Source organism: Agelaius phoeniceus, chromosome 6, assembly GCF_051311805.1.
Source record: "Agelaius phoeniceus isolate bAgePho1 chromosome 6, bAgePho1.hap1, whole genome shotgun sequence".
NCBI classification, from domain to species: Eukaryota; Metazoa; Chordata; class Aves; order Passeriformes; family Icteridae; genus Agelaius; species Agelaius phoeniceus.
Genome location: NC_135270.1, coordinates 42,175,670 through 42,190,394, shown reverse-complemented (window position 1 = coordinate 42,190,394; position 14,725 = coordinate 42,175,670). Strand labels below are relative to the sequence as shown.

Below are 14,725 nucleotides of genomic sequence, written 5' to 3'. Positions count from 1 at the left end.
TCTCTTTGTGTCCAGATTTTGGGGTGGGTTTTTTCCCCCTTTCATTTATTCCTCACATACATGCTTGAAGTAACGACATGAACTTTAAATGGGCCCATTGGAGAATTTAATCTAGGATAGTGATGATGTACAACAGCTTTTAGCACACAAGTATTGCTGGACTGCAATTCTAGGAGATCAGATTTTACTGTAATCCAAGCAATATATTGGTAAGCACAACAGGAAGGGAAACAGATACATTTGGACAAGAATAAAGTACTGTCTGTCGAAGCAGGTTTATTTCTCCATATTAAAGATGTGGTAAATTGTCAATATGTATAATATGTCGGGTTTAAGGGGTATTTTCCTCAAGCTTCTGATAGGTTACCTATGAAGACTTCATTTGATAGGTCAAGCACTTTATTCAGAAACCCAACATTTTTCTGTAAGTCATGTTCAGTCGAGTGTTCATAACACCAGACAGGTGCACAGTTTTGTACAAATGAGGCCCTTACTGTGAATTAAATGTGAGAATCCATAATAAAACTGGAACACTGAAAATCAGAATCTGGCTTTATATGAGGCTGTAGTGGAGAGGCTGGGATATACTTTTGAGTGGAGTGTAATAAGGGGTTGCTTGGGGTAGAACTAGATGGGAAAAACCAAAATAAAGCCACCTTACCTGGGACCACACATTGATGCCCAGATGAGTGCTGGAGGAGAGTCAACCAGTCTGTTTGGATATGTTCCAAGGGCTGCTGAAGTACAGCCAGGACAGCTAAAACTGGACTGTGGCCTGTAATGTGATCAAACAGGCTATTAAATGGTCACTGAAAAGCCTATTGACTTCTTGTATTGCTCCACACAGTGCAAGTTGCTCTTTGGGTATTGTCTGATCAGGGCTTTGTTCTGGAAGGGAGGACTGCTGATACAGAGGCTGTGCTAGAATGTAGGGAGATGACCAAAAAAGAAGGAAGTATTGTTTGTAAAATGCTGATAATATCTGAAGTAAAACTTTACTTCTCACTGCCCTCTAAAGGAAGAATGGCTTCTTTCTGCAGGTAAATGATCTCACACGGGTGAACAATGGTGACTGATTCCAATTTGCACTTGATTTGAACCTACCAGACTTGTAGGCTTTTAGATTCCAGCCATCACCCTGTTATCTCTTCCTCAACAAGAATGAGGTTCTTTTATGACCTGGTGTTTTAATATAGATTTTGTGCTCTGTCTTCAAGCTGTTTCTTAATCTTCTATTTTCTAACCAAATAGAAACTTCCCATACAAGTTGCTTCCTTTGGCCCTCAATCTCCCATGACCTCCTTTTCATTTTCTTTGGTTAACTATAAGGTTTCCCAATCCAAACCATGTCTTCCAACATCAGTCTCCCAAGGTCCATATGCTGTAATCATATGGATTTCATCTTTGCTACACCTACCACTGCTGCCTGGTCTACATCTGAGGTTTGTGGTTGTACACATTGGAATTGTTTTCTAATACACCACCACTGACTGTGCTCTGGGCCATGTAGTGCGCAGAAAGTTTGTGCTTTATAGAATGGGTGTAAGTCTGACAAGCATTATGATTGTTGTAAATTGCTTTTCCATTTTTATCCTTCTTGCAGTCATTGCTTTATATTGCATCCAAAGCCTGTCATCTTGTTGTCATGCAGCTGACAAAAGGTAGTCTTAAGGCTTCATTCACCTGACCTATTTTTTTCACCATGTATTTTAGGGTGAGGTGGTTCTTAAGTACCTGGGTTTCTCCACTGACCAGAATGGGAGTTTAGATTATGTGTCCTTATGAAAGCATCTGTATTGGATCAGCTGAGTCACACCCTGGCAGTGTGCTGGTGCCTTGCAGTGCTTTAGGGACAACAACTGTTCCATTACAAGGTGGAGAATGAAAGCTGCTGAGAAGGGGGGAGCATCAGTTGATAATATGAACATGCATTAAGATGGTACATTCTTGACATGCATCAGAAACAGTGTGGCCAAGCAGGACCAAGGCAATGATTGTCCCTTTCTCAGCACTCACACCTCAAATCCTGTGTTCACTTTTGGGATCCCTCACTGCAAGAAAAACTATGAGGTACTGGAGCCTGTCCAGAGAAGGGCAACAGAGCTGGTAAAGGATCTGGAGCACAGCTCTGATGAGAAGCAGCTGACAGAGCTGGGGATGTGTAGCCTAGAGAAGGACCTATGGGGGGAACTTCTCTCCCTACAAGTACCTGAAAGGGGGCTGCAGCAAGGTGGGGATCAGTCTCTTTTCTCAAGTCACAAGTGACAGGATGAGAGGAAATGGCCTCAAGTTGTATCAGGCCAGGTTTATATTGAATATGAGGAAAAAAATTCTTCGCTCGGAGGGTGGTCAGGCATTGGAACAGCCTGCCCAGGGAAGTGGTGGAACTACCATACCTTAAAGTGTACAAAAACCACATAGATGTGACACTTGGGGACATGGTTTAGTGGTGAACCTAGCAGTGCAGTTTGCAGGTGAAAAATTCCTCACTGAACAGGAGAATTATTTTTGACAAAGCCCCAAAGCTGTAATGGCTTAGGTGAGGAGGAGAAAGTCTCAAGACAGAAGTGTCCCACACATGGAAGGAATAATACAGGGGGTTTTGCTTTGAGACCAGATGGCTGAGTGCAAAGCTGAAATGTGGGGATGCTGGCACAGCCCTGACATGAAGGAATGGGTGCAGTAAATTACACAATCTTTGTTTTAATAGATCATATCCAAAATGCTATTCCTGGCGACTACCGCTGTAGGTCAAACATTTATCAGAGATGGCCTAATCAATAATGTCAATTAAAACTGCAAGGAGGGAGAGAACAAAGAGAGTTGAGATCAGAGAGAAGACGATCGATGACCACTTGAGAGACCAGCAATGCTTCTGAAACAAGAAATCCAGGGGGGAAACTACAGAGGAGACTCCACAATGAATAAAGCACTCTTTTACAAGCTTTTGCCATGATGTTTCAGCAGCTGAAGGATGAGCCAGTCCAGAAGCATAAGGACAACTGGAGGAAGATCCAAGACCATGTGCATCATCCCCAGGTAGGACAGAAGCCAGGTAACTGTGCTAACACAATGCTTGCCAAGTTGCCAGGCACATTAGCTAGAGCACCATGTTGAGCTAATGAGGCTGGAGAGCTCTGTGCTTGCATCCCACCAGCCTGGGGTGCACACAGCTGCATAACTGTGTCTTATGACCAAGTTCAGCTTGTGTGTCAAGACTGACATGGTCTTGAACTCTTTGCACTCACTTTGGCAGAGTGCCTTACAAAAGGCAGAGGTTGCTTCTTGGAAGAAGCCTGTTGGTGTTGGGTTATCACTGTGCTAGGGAGCCCAAGGTAAATAACATCTGGGGTAAGGTCTGAGCATCTGCAAGTGTGCCAGCCTGGTCCAACAGCTCCGTGTGCTCCCCTTTGACTTTTCTCACACTGTGACTGTTTTCACCTGTCTGTACAAATATTCCCTAGCTGGCCATAGGATATTCAGGATAAAGCTGGGGATGTCTAGCAAATTGAATTCAAAAGAAGTTTTCATTTTATTCTACTGTTGAATCCTCCCTCTGCCTGTCCCTCTCCCCTTAGCCCAGATCCCCACCACTGAGGGTGGTAGTGCTGCCCTGTTCTCTCCACAGTCATGGTGACAGTAAGCAAGCTCTGCAGCTCATCTAAATAATGTTATGGACAAGACTATCACCTCCTGCATCACTTTTGATTCTTGTTATGCAACCATATTTCATGACTGGCTTTGCTACTGAGCTGTGCTGCACCATGGCCTGAGGGGTTGCTTGAGAAGAATTTTGGGAATGTTGCATGATTTTTCCCCCACCTGAGGATGGGATGGGAGGTGATGGGAGTCTGGGAAAAAGAGAACCTGTCATAATCTGGCTTTGAGACTGGGGAAAAGGGGAAACAAAGGGGATGAGCCAAGCCCAGGAGTCTGTATCCTAAGTGAGCAGGGAGCCTGAGGCAGATAGATCAGAGTGTCATTATTTATGAACACTCACAGATGTAGAATTGGAAATGAGCAAGAGTTCAAAGGGAGATATGGGTTTATTAGTGCAGCAGCTGGGATGAAAACTGATGGTGCCACAGCAGCACAGGCAAAGCAGTCATCCCTGGGCCAGGCACACAGGGCCTCCCTGGGCAGGAAGGGTTGTTCTTCAGGGGCTGTGAACCCTGAGTGATGGACTGGGGACTGGGCTCACTTTGTGAGCTTACTCCTAGTTCTCTCACTCTGTTTTATGAGATTGGGCAATGTTCTTTCCATGTGGGTAAACTGAGACACTGAGCAAGTAAAGCTGACACTTGGCAAGGAGGTTAAGAGTGTTGGTACGGTAACTCAAAGTGGATGTAGATTACAAGGATGAAACCCAGTACAAACTAAAAATATGATAAAATTGTGTTCTCCCAATGCACAAAAAAGCATTATCATTCTCTTTGCATCTCATTGAATTTCTCCAAAAACCTCCCTCCCCTTTCTTCAAGTGGCCTACAGATGGAGCAGTCTGTGCTGCTGACTTGGTTGTTCTTCACTCATGAGAGCTCCAGGGACAGTCTTGCAGGAATCCAAGAGGAGCTCAGAAAAGAACTGAACTGCCAGATTAGGTACATGGAGCCAAGGGAGCTGGGAACCATCACAGGAACCCCTCAGACCTCAGAGCATTGCAATGCTCAAGCTCTTGCTGAGATTCTCATGCTTGAAGGCTCACAAAACATTTGGAACAAGAAGAGAGGTTTTCTTGTTTGCTTCCTTGCACTTGAAATCCTCTCTAGACTTGTGCTCTCAGCGCCTTGGTGCTGTGACAGCAGGAGGAACTCCGACAGCCACATAACTGCAAGGGAGAAGCTGCTTTGCACACAGGCAAGAGCACTGTCTCTCCCAAACCCTTGGTCTTTTCAATCCTTTGAGTGGTGCTTTGAACATTTCTTATCCCTGAGCTCTCCCTGTGTCCCTTCTCAAGTCCCTCCTTGCAGGTCTTTCTTCCTGTGCTGGAAGACCTATGCTGTCACAGGGGAAAAAATACAGGATTTTTTAAGAGTGTGGAGATGTATCAGTGCCAGAAGGCAGCAAAGGGGTGGATTCACTGTTGAGAGACAGTCCGGGGAGATGGGAAACTGCTCCTGAATGTATCCTGCCCAGAAGGAGCTGTTGCTGGTGGGCAGGGAAGAGTTCTTGGATTCTACTGTGTGTCATACCTGTGTGGGGTTTGGGTACCAGTCTGGGTACCAACAGGTGGGTGGGAATATGGCCAGACTATTGCCCCTTTCATCAGCTGAGGCACTCCTGTTTTCCATGGAAGGAAGGCATATCAGTCTCAGCCCTCTCATTGCTGCCCTTATATCTGATCTGACACTTGTGCCTTGCACCTACCTGCAGCACAGAGGGAAAGTGCAGGGACATCATTCTGGACAAGAGCCAACGTTTTCTTTTGCCATCCCAGCTTCACTGCTATTGTCTGAGACACCCTTTCTGTCAGAAACAAGGGCTGAACCTGTTCTTTGTTCTTGCCCTGGGATAGGGTAGCTGATATGGTGCCCTATGTGGATGGGAGCAAAGGTGTCCCACATCCCAACAAATCCTCAGGAACTGATCACTCTTAACTACAACTTGCTTTTGTGGAGTTTCTCTTCCTTCACTATCAGCCAGCTCCGAATGTATTCGAAAGTTCTTAGGCAAGTAATCATCAAGCCTTCGTTGCTGCTGCTGTGACTGCACATATGTGCTTCAACTCTGCTCCTCAGTAGCCTGTGGCCTGGATGACTCTCCATGCTCCTTTCCAGCACCCTGGCACCACGCCATTGCCTGTCTGTTCTACCCTTTATTGTTAGCAGGGCCAGGCTGAACTGTCCAGCCAGGCTCTGTGGAGCTCCAGTGTCTGCGTGCCTGTGACAAGTGGCTGAAATGTCAGAGCACCTTGCACAGATGACCAAGGATGACACTTGGTGCTCGTTGCTGGTTCGCTCCTGCCCCCGCAGGACAGCTGAAGGTTAATGTTTGCCGTGTCGCTGCCGGGCTGGTCTCCGCCCTGCTCGGGTTAACCCTGTATCTTCCAGATGCCCTCTCGGGCTCCTCGCCGCTTCAGCGGTTATCACGGCAGTTATTTATCATCAGCTCTCGGTGGGAATATGCCCTTCGAAACCACACAGCCAAGATGCTGTTTTAGCTGACTCCTCAGTCCCATCAGTTCTGACTCAAGTGCCCAATTTTAGGACAGGGTTCTTCAGCTTCCTTTAACACATGTGGAGCTTTTCCTGCACAGCATCTTGTCTGGTCTGTGCTGAGAATGTGAGGTCTCAAAATCCTGAGAAAACAGGTAATTTATTCTGGCACTTGCAGAGCCATCTCAGGTGGCTTCCTGCTGTCAATGCAGTCAGTGCTGTCACTCCAGCTCTGTAGGAGAAAGGCCCCTGGGAGACAAGCTGGGGCTGAGAACATAACATTGAGACTTTGAACTTGTCTTCTCCCAGGGAATGTTTTCAATTCTCCCACAAGAAGAGCCTCCTTTCTGCCTACACTTAGTCAATGTGCCTCTGGGATGGGTCAGAGGCTTCTGTCTTTTCTCCTGATTACCAGAAATAAGTCTGATGTACAGAAGCAGAACTTGTAATAAGATCAGCACAATTGTCATTTTGGTGCAGACTGTGATGGTTTCAGTAATAGTTGCACTTTTGTATTGCTCTCTCCTTCTGAAACCTTAACTTTCCTGACTTCCCTTGTGCTGCTTGGGACCTCATTTGCCATTTCTTGCTTTGTTTCCTCTGTTCTGCGTAAATCCTGCGGCCAAATTAAGCGATGTCTGAACAGCAGAGTCTGTGCATCCTGAACACATTTGACAAAGATGTCATGTCTTCTCATCTGTTATTAACAACTTTGCCTGCTTCAGCTGGCATAATTAGCCTTAAATTAGACATGTACCTTGCAGTGTCTAGACTGCATCTGTCTGTGGAGACAGCAAGTGGCTGTGTGGCATCAGGGTCTCAGTGGAAGTGGCCAAAAGCAAGAGGATGCTGTGGAGCATCGTTAAGGCCCTCCCAGGCAAAGTTTTGCTCACAGGGAGCTGTGCTGATGGTGAGCAAAGGTGGCCAGGTCCCGGTGGTCTCCTTGCTGGCACGGCTCTGCCCTGCTGCTTCACTTGTAAAATCAGGGCGACGGAAAATGTCAACCGTGAACCAGCTGAACTTTCTGCTCTGCCCCGCGGGCCCGGGATAGGGAAGTTTGGGCATTTCGAATTTCTTTTTTCTTCCTTCCATCCCTCCTTCCTTCCTTCTCCCGAGTGAGAAACACTCGGTGAGATCTCCCTTTCCCGGCCGGGGCGGCGCGGCTGGAGCGGGGCGGCCGCGGGCTCGGCGGTGCCGGCGGGCGGAGCGCGGCTGCGGCCGTGGCGGGGGCGCGGAGCGAGCGAGGGGCGGCCGCAGCTCTCCGGCCCCTCCGCCCGCGGAGCCGCGGTGCCAGCGCCTCGCCTCGGGCGGCAGGGGCAGGGCCCCCGCCCCGCCATGGAGAGCGGGATGCCGCTGTCGGGCGGGCAGCGAGCGCTGATCCGGGAGAGCTGGCAGCGGCTGAGCGGCAGCCCCGAGCAGCACGGCCTCGTCCTCTTCAGCAGGTGAGCGGCGCGATGCGCCCACCGCACCCCGGCCCCGGCCGCGCCGACCCGTGCGGGAGGGATGGCCCGGCTCCGCTCCTCGGGGAGAAACGCTTCCCTGCGCTTGGCATGGCTCCCGGCCCGCTCCCGGCCCGGCCCCTCTCCCCTCCCGCGGCTGGCGGCCCGCGGGGAGCCGCAGGTGCCGCGGGGCAGCGGGTGGGGCAGGGCCGGGGGCTCCGCTCCCCGCTGCTGGCCTGCCTTCCCCGGCCCTCGCCAGGGAGAACTTTGCCAGCGGAGACGGAGAGCGAGCGAGAAGCGGCGGGCAGGTTCTGTGCGCTCCTGCCCGCTGATCCCCCGCCCTGACACCGCGACTTCTGCTCTCCCAAGGGCTGCGTACCAGGGAAGTGCTGTGCGGCCCCAGGAACAGACCTGGCCGCCAGGGAGGCATTCAGTCGCAGGGCAGAGGAAATGGTGTGCCGGATGGAATGGCTGATACCCAGATTCTTGCCTCTCCTCAGCAGATAAATGTATTAATTATGTGAAGAGAAAAAAGGAAAAATCAATGAAAAGTCGTTTAAAAAGGACAACTGGAAAGTTGATGAGCAGCTTTCGGAGCGAGAGAGATCAAAATCTCCCAGAGCAGGACTAGAGCAGTGACAAGAATGTGGGGTAGAGGGATGCAGTAGTTTAATGTGCAGGATAAGGAGTAGACAGGCTTGCCTGAATTACTGGTGGCCAGTTGTATCTACCTGGGTGGCTGCTACTGAATCCCTGTTGTGCCTGACACACACTGGCAAGGGAGATGGGGCAGGGGGCAGGGGGAGAGGACATGGGAGCTGGTAATGGTGCTGGGGAGTGGGGCATCAGCTGAGTTTGTACATTCCCCCCTTGGTCCAGATGGCTGCTGGAGCTTCCCCGATTTGGGAGCTTTTGGGTTCAAGGGGATCAAAAAGTGGGAATGGGAATAGTTGAGATAACAGCCAACTCTTTGAGGAGAAGAGCCAGGCTGGAAGACCCTCCAGAGGGTTGGGTGCCAATTCTCAGGTGCCATAAATATGTATCTGAGAGCTGGGGTTATGGGCTAGAGAAACAGAGAGGTTTTTGTCTATAGGCAATCTGGATTGCCCCAACTAAAACTTTTCAGAACTTTTGGACCTTTTACAGTTGGAGATGGATCAGTAGGTGGGAAGAGAGGCAGAAGTAGGCTGTGGGTGAGTTGCTGATGGGGTGAGTGGCACTTTAAATAAAGCTGAGGAAGTAAGAAGATGGGGTGTTCTTTCTTGCTCTTGCAGGCTGTTTGACTTGGATCCTGACCTGCTGCCCCTTTTCCAGTACAACTGCAAGCAGTTTGCCAGCCCTCAGGAGTGCCTCTCTGCCCCTGAGTTCCTGGATCACATCAGGAAGGTGAGAAAGGGGCTGTGGCATGGCTGGAGCACAGCCTCCATGGAGGATGAAACCCTTAGGCAAGGATTTGGGACTGTGGTGTGTCTGACCAGGGAGCACATGGAAGTCTCCTTCTGAGATGGTAACTGCAGGGGGTTACTCATGCTAGCAGAAGGCCAGGACAAAGTGCCCTACAACAGTGGGGAGGGAATGAGAATGCAGGTTATGGTGGCTAAGAGACACCATGCTGATTTCCATGCCCTCATCCGAGAGTGGATTGCTTCCTGTGAAAGCTGGAAGAATCCTTCTCCTACTGTGGAGGTGTCTCGGGGAGCTCACCTGTGTCCAGATGAGGAGTGAAGCTCCCTGCTTGGCCCCACGCTGACCAGGAGGTGGCACAGACCTGGGCAATGGGCCAGGTTACCCTGGACCTGCTGCTGTGGAGGGGTTGTTGATGCAGCTGCAGAGCCAGCAGGCACACAGCACCTCTCAGAGAGCCTCCAAGGGAGTGCTGCAGTGCACATTACCCTAACCCCAAACACAGAAAGGAGCTATGCTGAGGAGAGGCTCTTGCATGCACAGCACACCTGGTGCAGCAGAGACCCTTTGCTGAACCCTGAAGAGAAGCCACACTGGGACAAAGCACAGCCTTGGCTTGCAGATGCCTTCATAAACTGCCTGGCTCCATCTTTAAACCACTTTGGTGCTTTGCTTGCCTGTCTTTATTCCTTGTTAAGAGGCTGTTTCAGGACTGAGCTCCTCTGATAGCAGCTGCAAGCTTTTTGTTATTTTCCAGCCTCTCTTTATTGGCAAAGTTGAGATTATTGCCTTGAGCTGAAATAGTTTTTTGCTCTTGTTGGAGATAAATGGCCTGTTGAAATTACAGTGCACAATTCTATCACCTCTTGGCTTTGCCAAGATAACCATGCCCTGGCTTTAATCTCTTCTTCTAATTTGTTGTGTCTGTTCCCTTCATCTTTCATTAAATCTTTTCTGTCCTGTTTCCATTTGACTCTTAATGCTCCTGGGAGACTGTGGTATGTGTTTTACCAGACCAGGTCAAGAGACCTGGCTGTCCTCCCCACCCATCTCTTCAAAGTAGCTTGGCTGATCTTAGAACTGGAGTGGCCTTATTCACAACTGCACCATTTTGGCAATTTCTAATCGGAAACTCTGGTCCTGGCAGCTTCTGGGGTTCCCATGCAGTTGTCCTGGAGTCCTGGGAGTTCTAATGACTGCATCAGCACTAAGTCTTAACCTGCAACTGCTCTGCTGTATGGCTGTTTATCCCCTCTGGGACAGGGTGGTCAGCAGTGCTGCTTGCTGTGCAGCTCTGGTGGTGTCCCATGGAAGGATGTGGTGTGTGCTGCTTCCAGCCTCACTGATGGGACACATGGATCACAGCAGAGAAAAGAAAAGCTCAGAGGCCATCTGGCCTGGGAGGGGGTCCGGCTGACATGGGTGAAGTAGAGGATCAGACACTTTGTTTCCTCTGGGAAGGAAGCTGAACCTTTCTGTTAACGCCATTCTGCCTTTCTGCTCCTGTGCTAGGTGATGCTGGTGATTGATGCTGCTGTGAGCCACCTGGAGAACTTGTCCTGCCTGGAAGAGTATCTCTGCAACCTTGGCAAGAAGCACCAGGCAGTTGGTGTGAAGGTTGAGTCTTTCTCGGTGAGGTGTTCTCCCTTGTCTCACTGTGGCTGTGTTTGTTCAACCCTGCCTGCAGCCCTCAGCTGCCCCATCCTTCCTCTGGCTTCAGCTGTCTGGAGAGAGCTGATGGCTCAGAGCAGCCTGTCCAAGGTGCTGATACCAATGTAGTGCCACTGCCCCAGTGAGGGAAACCTTTCTTTTAGCTCCCCTTGTTTTCTGCCCTTGCCCAGGCAGAAAGGACAGATGGGAGCAAAGCATTTCCACTGCTTGAAGAGCACCATGGTTTAGGACACTGCAGTCTCTCCTGTGCCACAGGGCTGCAGGCTCAGCCTTTGCCCTGGATCCTTTGCATCTGATGCTCTGGGCAAACCTCACCCCACCTGGAAAAGGGAGCATCCACCTCTCTGTGTCTGCACTGGGATGGGGTTTCTGCACCTCAGCCCCTGCTTCCTCCATGCCAGTAACACCCAAGCATCTTCCATATTAAACCCTTGATCACTCCTCTCCTGCTGTCAAGCATGGACAGAAATGCAGTTGGAAAGAGTGGGCTGAAGAAAAGCTTTCTAACCACACCTGGCTCGTTCCTATTGCTAGCTTTTGTTCTCTTCAGAGGCAGCAGGGTCCCTTTTGTTTGGGGCAGTGATGCCCACCAGCCCTGCACTCAGTGGGAGGGTGCTCCTGCATGGGGCTGCTCCCAGCTCTGTGAGGAGCAGTGCCCTGTGGAGAAGCCTGAGGCACTGAGACATGCCCTAAGCATTCAGCATGGATTCTGATCCACTCTTCTGACATCAGGGCATTGCTCAGCTCTGCTGCTCCACAGCTGTGCCAAGGGATGGGGCCAGCTACCTGCACCTGGGAGCCACAGAAATAGGATGTGCACCTCTCCCCTGGGTTACATGTGCAGTATTAGCCCTTGCCCCCTGACTTCCACTCCACACTCATCCATGGTGAGGGCCAGCATAGGGCAGGGGAAGAGGATGGCATGGGCTGGTTCTGGGCCCCCTTTGATGAGCCAGGGACTGGAGGGGCCTGGTACTGTTGGTGGAAGAGGAGCAGGTGCCCTGCAACTGGAGAAGTCAGAAAAGGTGGCAAAGTGAGACAAGAGACTGAATGTCATCCTCTGGTGCTGAGCTTGACACCTCCTTGTTTGGTTTGCAGACTGTCGGCGAGTCCTTGCTATACATGCTGGAGAAATGCCTTGGTGCTGCCTTCAGCCCAGAGGTGCAGGAAGCTTGGAGCAAACTCTACAATGCTGTGGTGAAAGCCATGCAACGTGGCTGGGAGACCCTTCCAGAAGGGGACTAGGTCCTGCCAGCCATCCCTATCCCTGACCATGCAGCGGTCCTGAGCACGGGCAGTCTCACACCACACTCGCTGCCTCTCCCCACCTCTGTCTTTCTGTGTGCCCCAGCCCATGGCTGCCTCTGCCACTCACACTGCTGCAGGGCTCACACCTGGTTCCATCCTGCTTCAACATGAGCGTGTCTCTGCCTTTGCTAAGGGCTGGCAGGGCCTGTCCCTGCAGAGAGCCTGGCAGTGCCATAGCACAGGTATGCCACCCTGCCCCAAGTTCCTTCAGGAACACCAACACCCAGGTACCTACTCTGGGTTTTAGCTTGCTCATCTTCCCTCCTCTTGCTACCCACCCTAGGTAGGTGACAGCTGGCACAGGCCTCTTGGGCTTATTTGCCCAAAATCCTATTTGCTGTGCTTTACCTGCCAGGTCTGACATGCTCAGTCCTCCTGTGCTGCTGCACCTGGTTCAGTTGTGGCAGTGACAGATTTGGCTCCATCCAGGTCAAAAGGCAGCAAGAGAGCAAGGCTTGTCACACCATGTGGCTGTCCTCAAACCTTGCAGAGAGTTTTCCCCCTCTCCCTTCATCAATATATGACTACCAGATGGTTAATCCTGGTGCTTTTTTCTTCCTTGCCTCTGACCTGGATGGGATCCCTGGCTTTTCCCTGTGTCAGATTGGCCACAACCCAGTAGGTTTCCTAGGAATGCTTCAGGCAATGGTGTCACATTAATCCCAAGGTGAGACTACTTTTGGCAGGGTTGGGCTGCCAGCTTAAAGGCTTTGTGTTTATTTGGCCAGCTGGTTTAACCTTAGAGCCATCTGAAATGCAGCAACAGCAGCAGTAGCAATGTCTGTTTACTGCTTTGTGTTTAGGAAAATAAAATAAATCCAAGGAAAAGATGTCTTAAAAATGAAGGTTGCAATCGTGTCATAGCAACAGCTTCCAGAAATTCTGGCTCTTGGCCAGAGGAAGCATAGCTGGAATCTTTCTGCTGATGCTGTCAGAAACTGGAGCACTTCCCAGCTGCTCACAGTGCCCATCTGCAGAGTTCCTCACACTCACAGCAATGAGGAGACAGCATCTGCTAGAAGAAATCCCAGAAAACTGCTGAGAGGCAGCACCTGAGGGCTCTGTGAAGGGGCTGAACTTGAGCATTTTGAGGAAGAGTTCATCTTTATGGGGAAGTCACTGTGGAACAAGAAGAACAATGTTTCTGGCCACTGTTAGCCCCAGAGGAGGTCATGGAGCAATTATTCAGTTACAGGCAGTACCCTTTTTTTGCTTCTTCTTCAGGACAGGAGCCCAGTGTTGAGGTCTGAGATGGTCCTGTTCTGAAGACACATTCCTTCTATTCTCAGATGTCCTCCACTCTGGGGCAGGAGAAAGCTGCCTGCTCAACATAACTGAGGTCTCCTAGGCCCCTGCCATGGAGGGGATGAAGGGGTGCCCTGTAAGATGGGTCTCTAGTGCCCTGCCATGGGCTACCATCAAAAAGCCCCCCAGCTGTGTTTGGAGAAAAGTTAATAGGTGTTGTGAAACAGGCAGTGAACATCCCCAGGTTCCTTGTCCTCCCCATGGTGCCATGTTCTGCCCCTGCAGCCCTGCAGTGTGGTGGTGTCCATCCTGGCCCATGGCTCTCTCCATCAGCTGGGTCAGGTGAAGTCCTCCCCATTCTTGCACCCAGCAGTGAGGGATGGAGGAGCTGGGGCTTTGATGGCACAGTAGGGGGCACAAGGGTTTGGGAATGTCCTCTTTGCAACCCTGTTATGGGGCATCTGCCTTCAGCATCATGGGACACCTCCTGGCTCTATGCGACAAGTAGGCAGCTCTGTGATGGGTGGGATATGGGTGTTACTACCCAAACCATCTCTGCTCCCTCCAGCTTTCCCAGCTCCTTGACTTCTGCTCTTCTGTGCCGCATTTTATGTAACTCCCAAGAGAACTGGTTTGTGTGCCTCTTGTACCCAGCTCTACTGTTTATTAAAAAACAACAGTGAGTCTTTGCCTTTTCTGATGCCTTGTGTTTATTTTAATATAAAGGGCCCAAGCAGACAAGAAAAAAAGGATGCCAGAGAGGAGTGTACTGGTTTCTTGTTGATTTTAACTTTGGAGACATTGGTCACTGGGAGCACTTGTGTAGTGCAGCTTGACTGACATGAGAAGGAATCTGCCAGCCAAAGCATGTTGGGAGCTTTTGTGCCTGGAAATTGAGTGCGTGAGCAGTGGAGGGGCTAATGGAGGCACCCTGCTACTGATTGCTCAGACCCTTCAAGCCTGATAATCTCTAATGGAATCAGAATTTTAAGCAATCAGCCTAAAAATCCCTTTTCTGTTGTTCAGACTCTGCTTTTGTTTTTTGACATAGCACAGGCTCACCTGTTGCTGGTCACCTGCCACTGGTCATCCACTGCTGCTCATCATCAGCAGCAGAGCATGGACTTCATAATGGAGTCCTGTCTGGCTCCATGGATCATGATCCACCCTGCCAGCTGGATTGCAGTTATTCCAGCAGCCCTGCCCAGGGAGCAGCTGGTGAGGATGCAGGAGGTTCTGTCTTCTAGCATGTTCTAGCTTTGACATGATGGGTTTCCAGCCCTGTGAGAGTTGGGCACTTGATGCTGGAAGAATGGTGCCTCGAGTGGGGAAGCCAGGCCAGGGTCTGTAATAGCGTCTTCCAAAGGCTGGAAATGCCAGCCCTGGCACAGGAGAGAAGGAAAAACATCCTGAGAGAGTCATGCTGCCCATTTAGGATGGGATTGTTCCAAAAGGCAATGTGTGATGGGCTGTGAAGGGCATGGAGAGCAGCAGAGATCTGAA

At 50.4% G+C, this 14,725-nt stretch overlaps 1 protein-coding gene across 2 annotated transcripts; it reads left to right on the top strand.

The window, feature by feature from the left end:
- The first annotated feature begins 1,764 nt into the window (after window positions 1-1,764).
- Window positions 1,765-13,922, top strand: NGB (neuroglobin). Of its 2 annotated transcripts, none has more exons than XM_077180530.1 (4): window positions 1,765-3,039; window positions 8,869-8,980; window positions 10,511-10,630; window positions 11,768-13,922. In XM_077180530.1, the coding sequence occupies exons 1-4, from the start codon at window positions 2,975-2,977 to the stop codon at window positions 11,912-11,914; spliced, it is 444 nt and encodes a 147-aa protein (XP_077036645.1). In that variant the 5' UTR covers window positions 1,765-2,974; the 3' UTR covers window positions 11,915-13,922. The 2 variants fall into 2 exon arrangements, with proteins under 2 accessions (XP_077036645.1, XP_054491219.1); XM_054635244.2 differs by lacking the exon at window positions 1,765-3,039 and adding an exon at window positions 7,230-7,597.
- The last annotated feature ends 803 nt before the right edge of the window (window positions 13,923-14,725 follow it).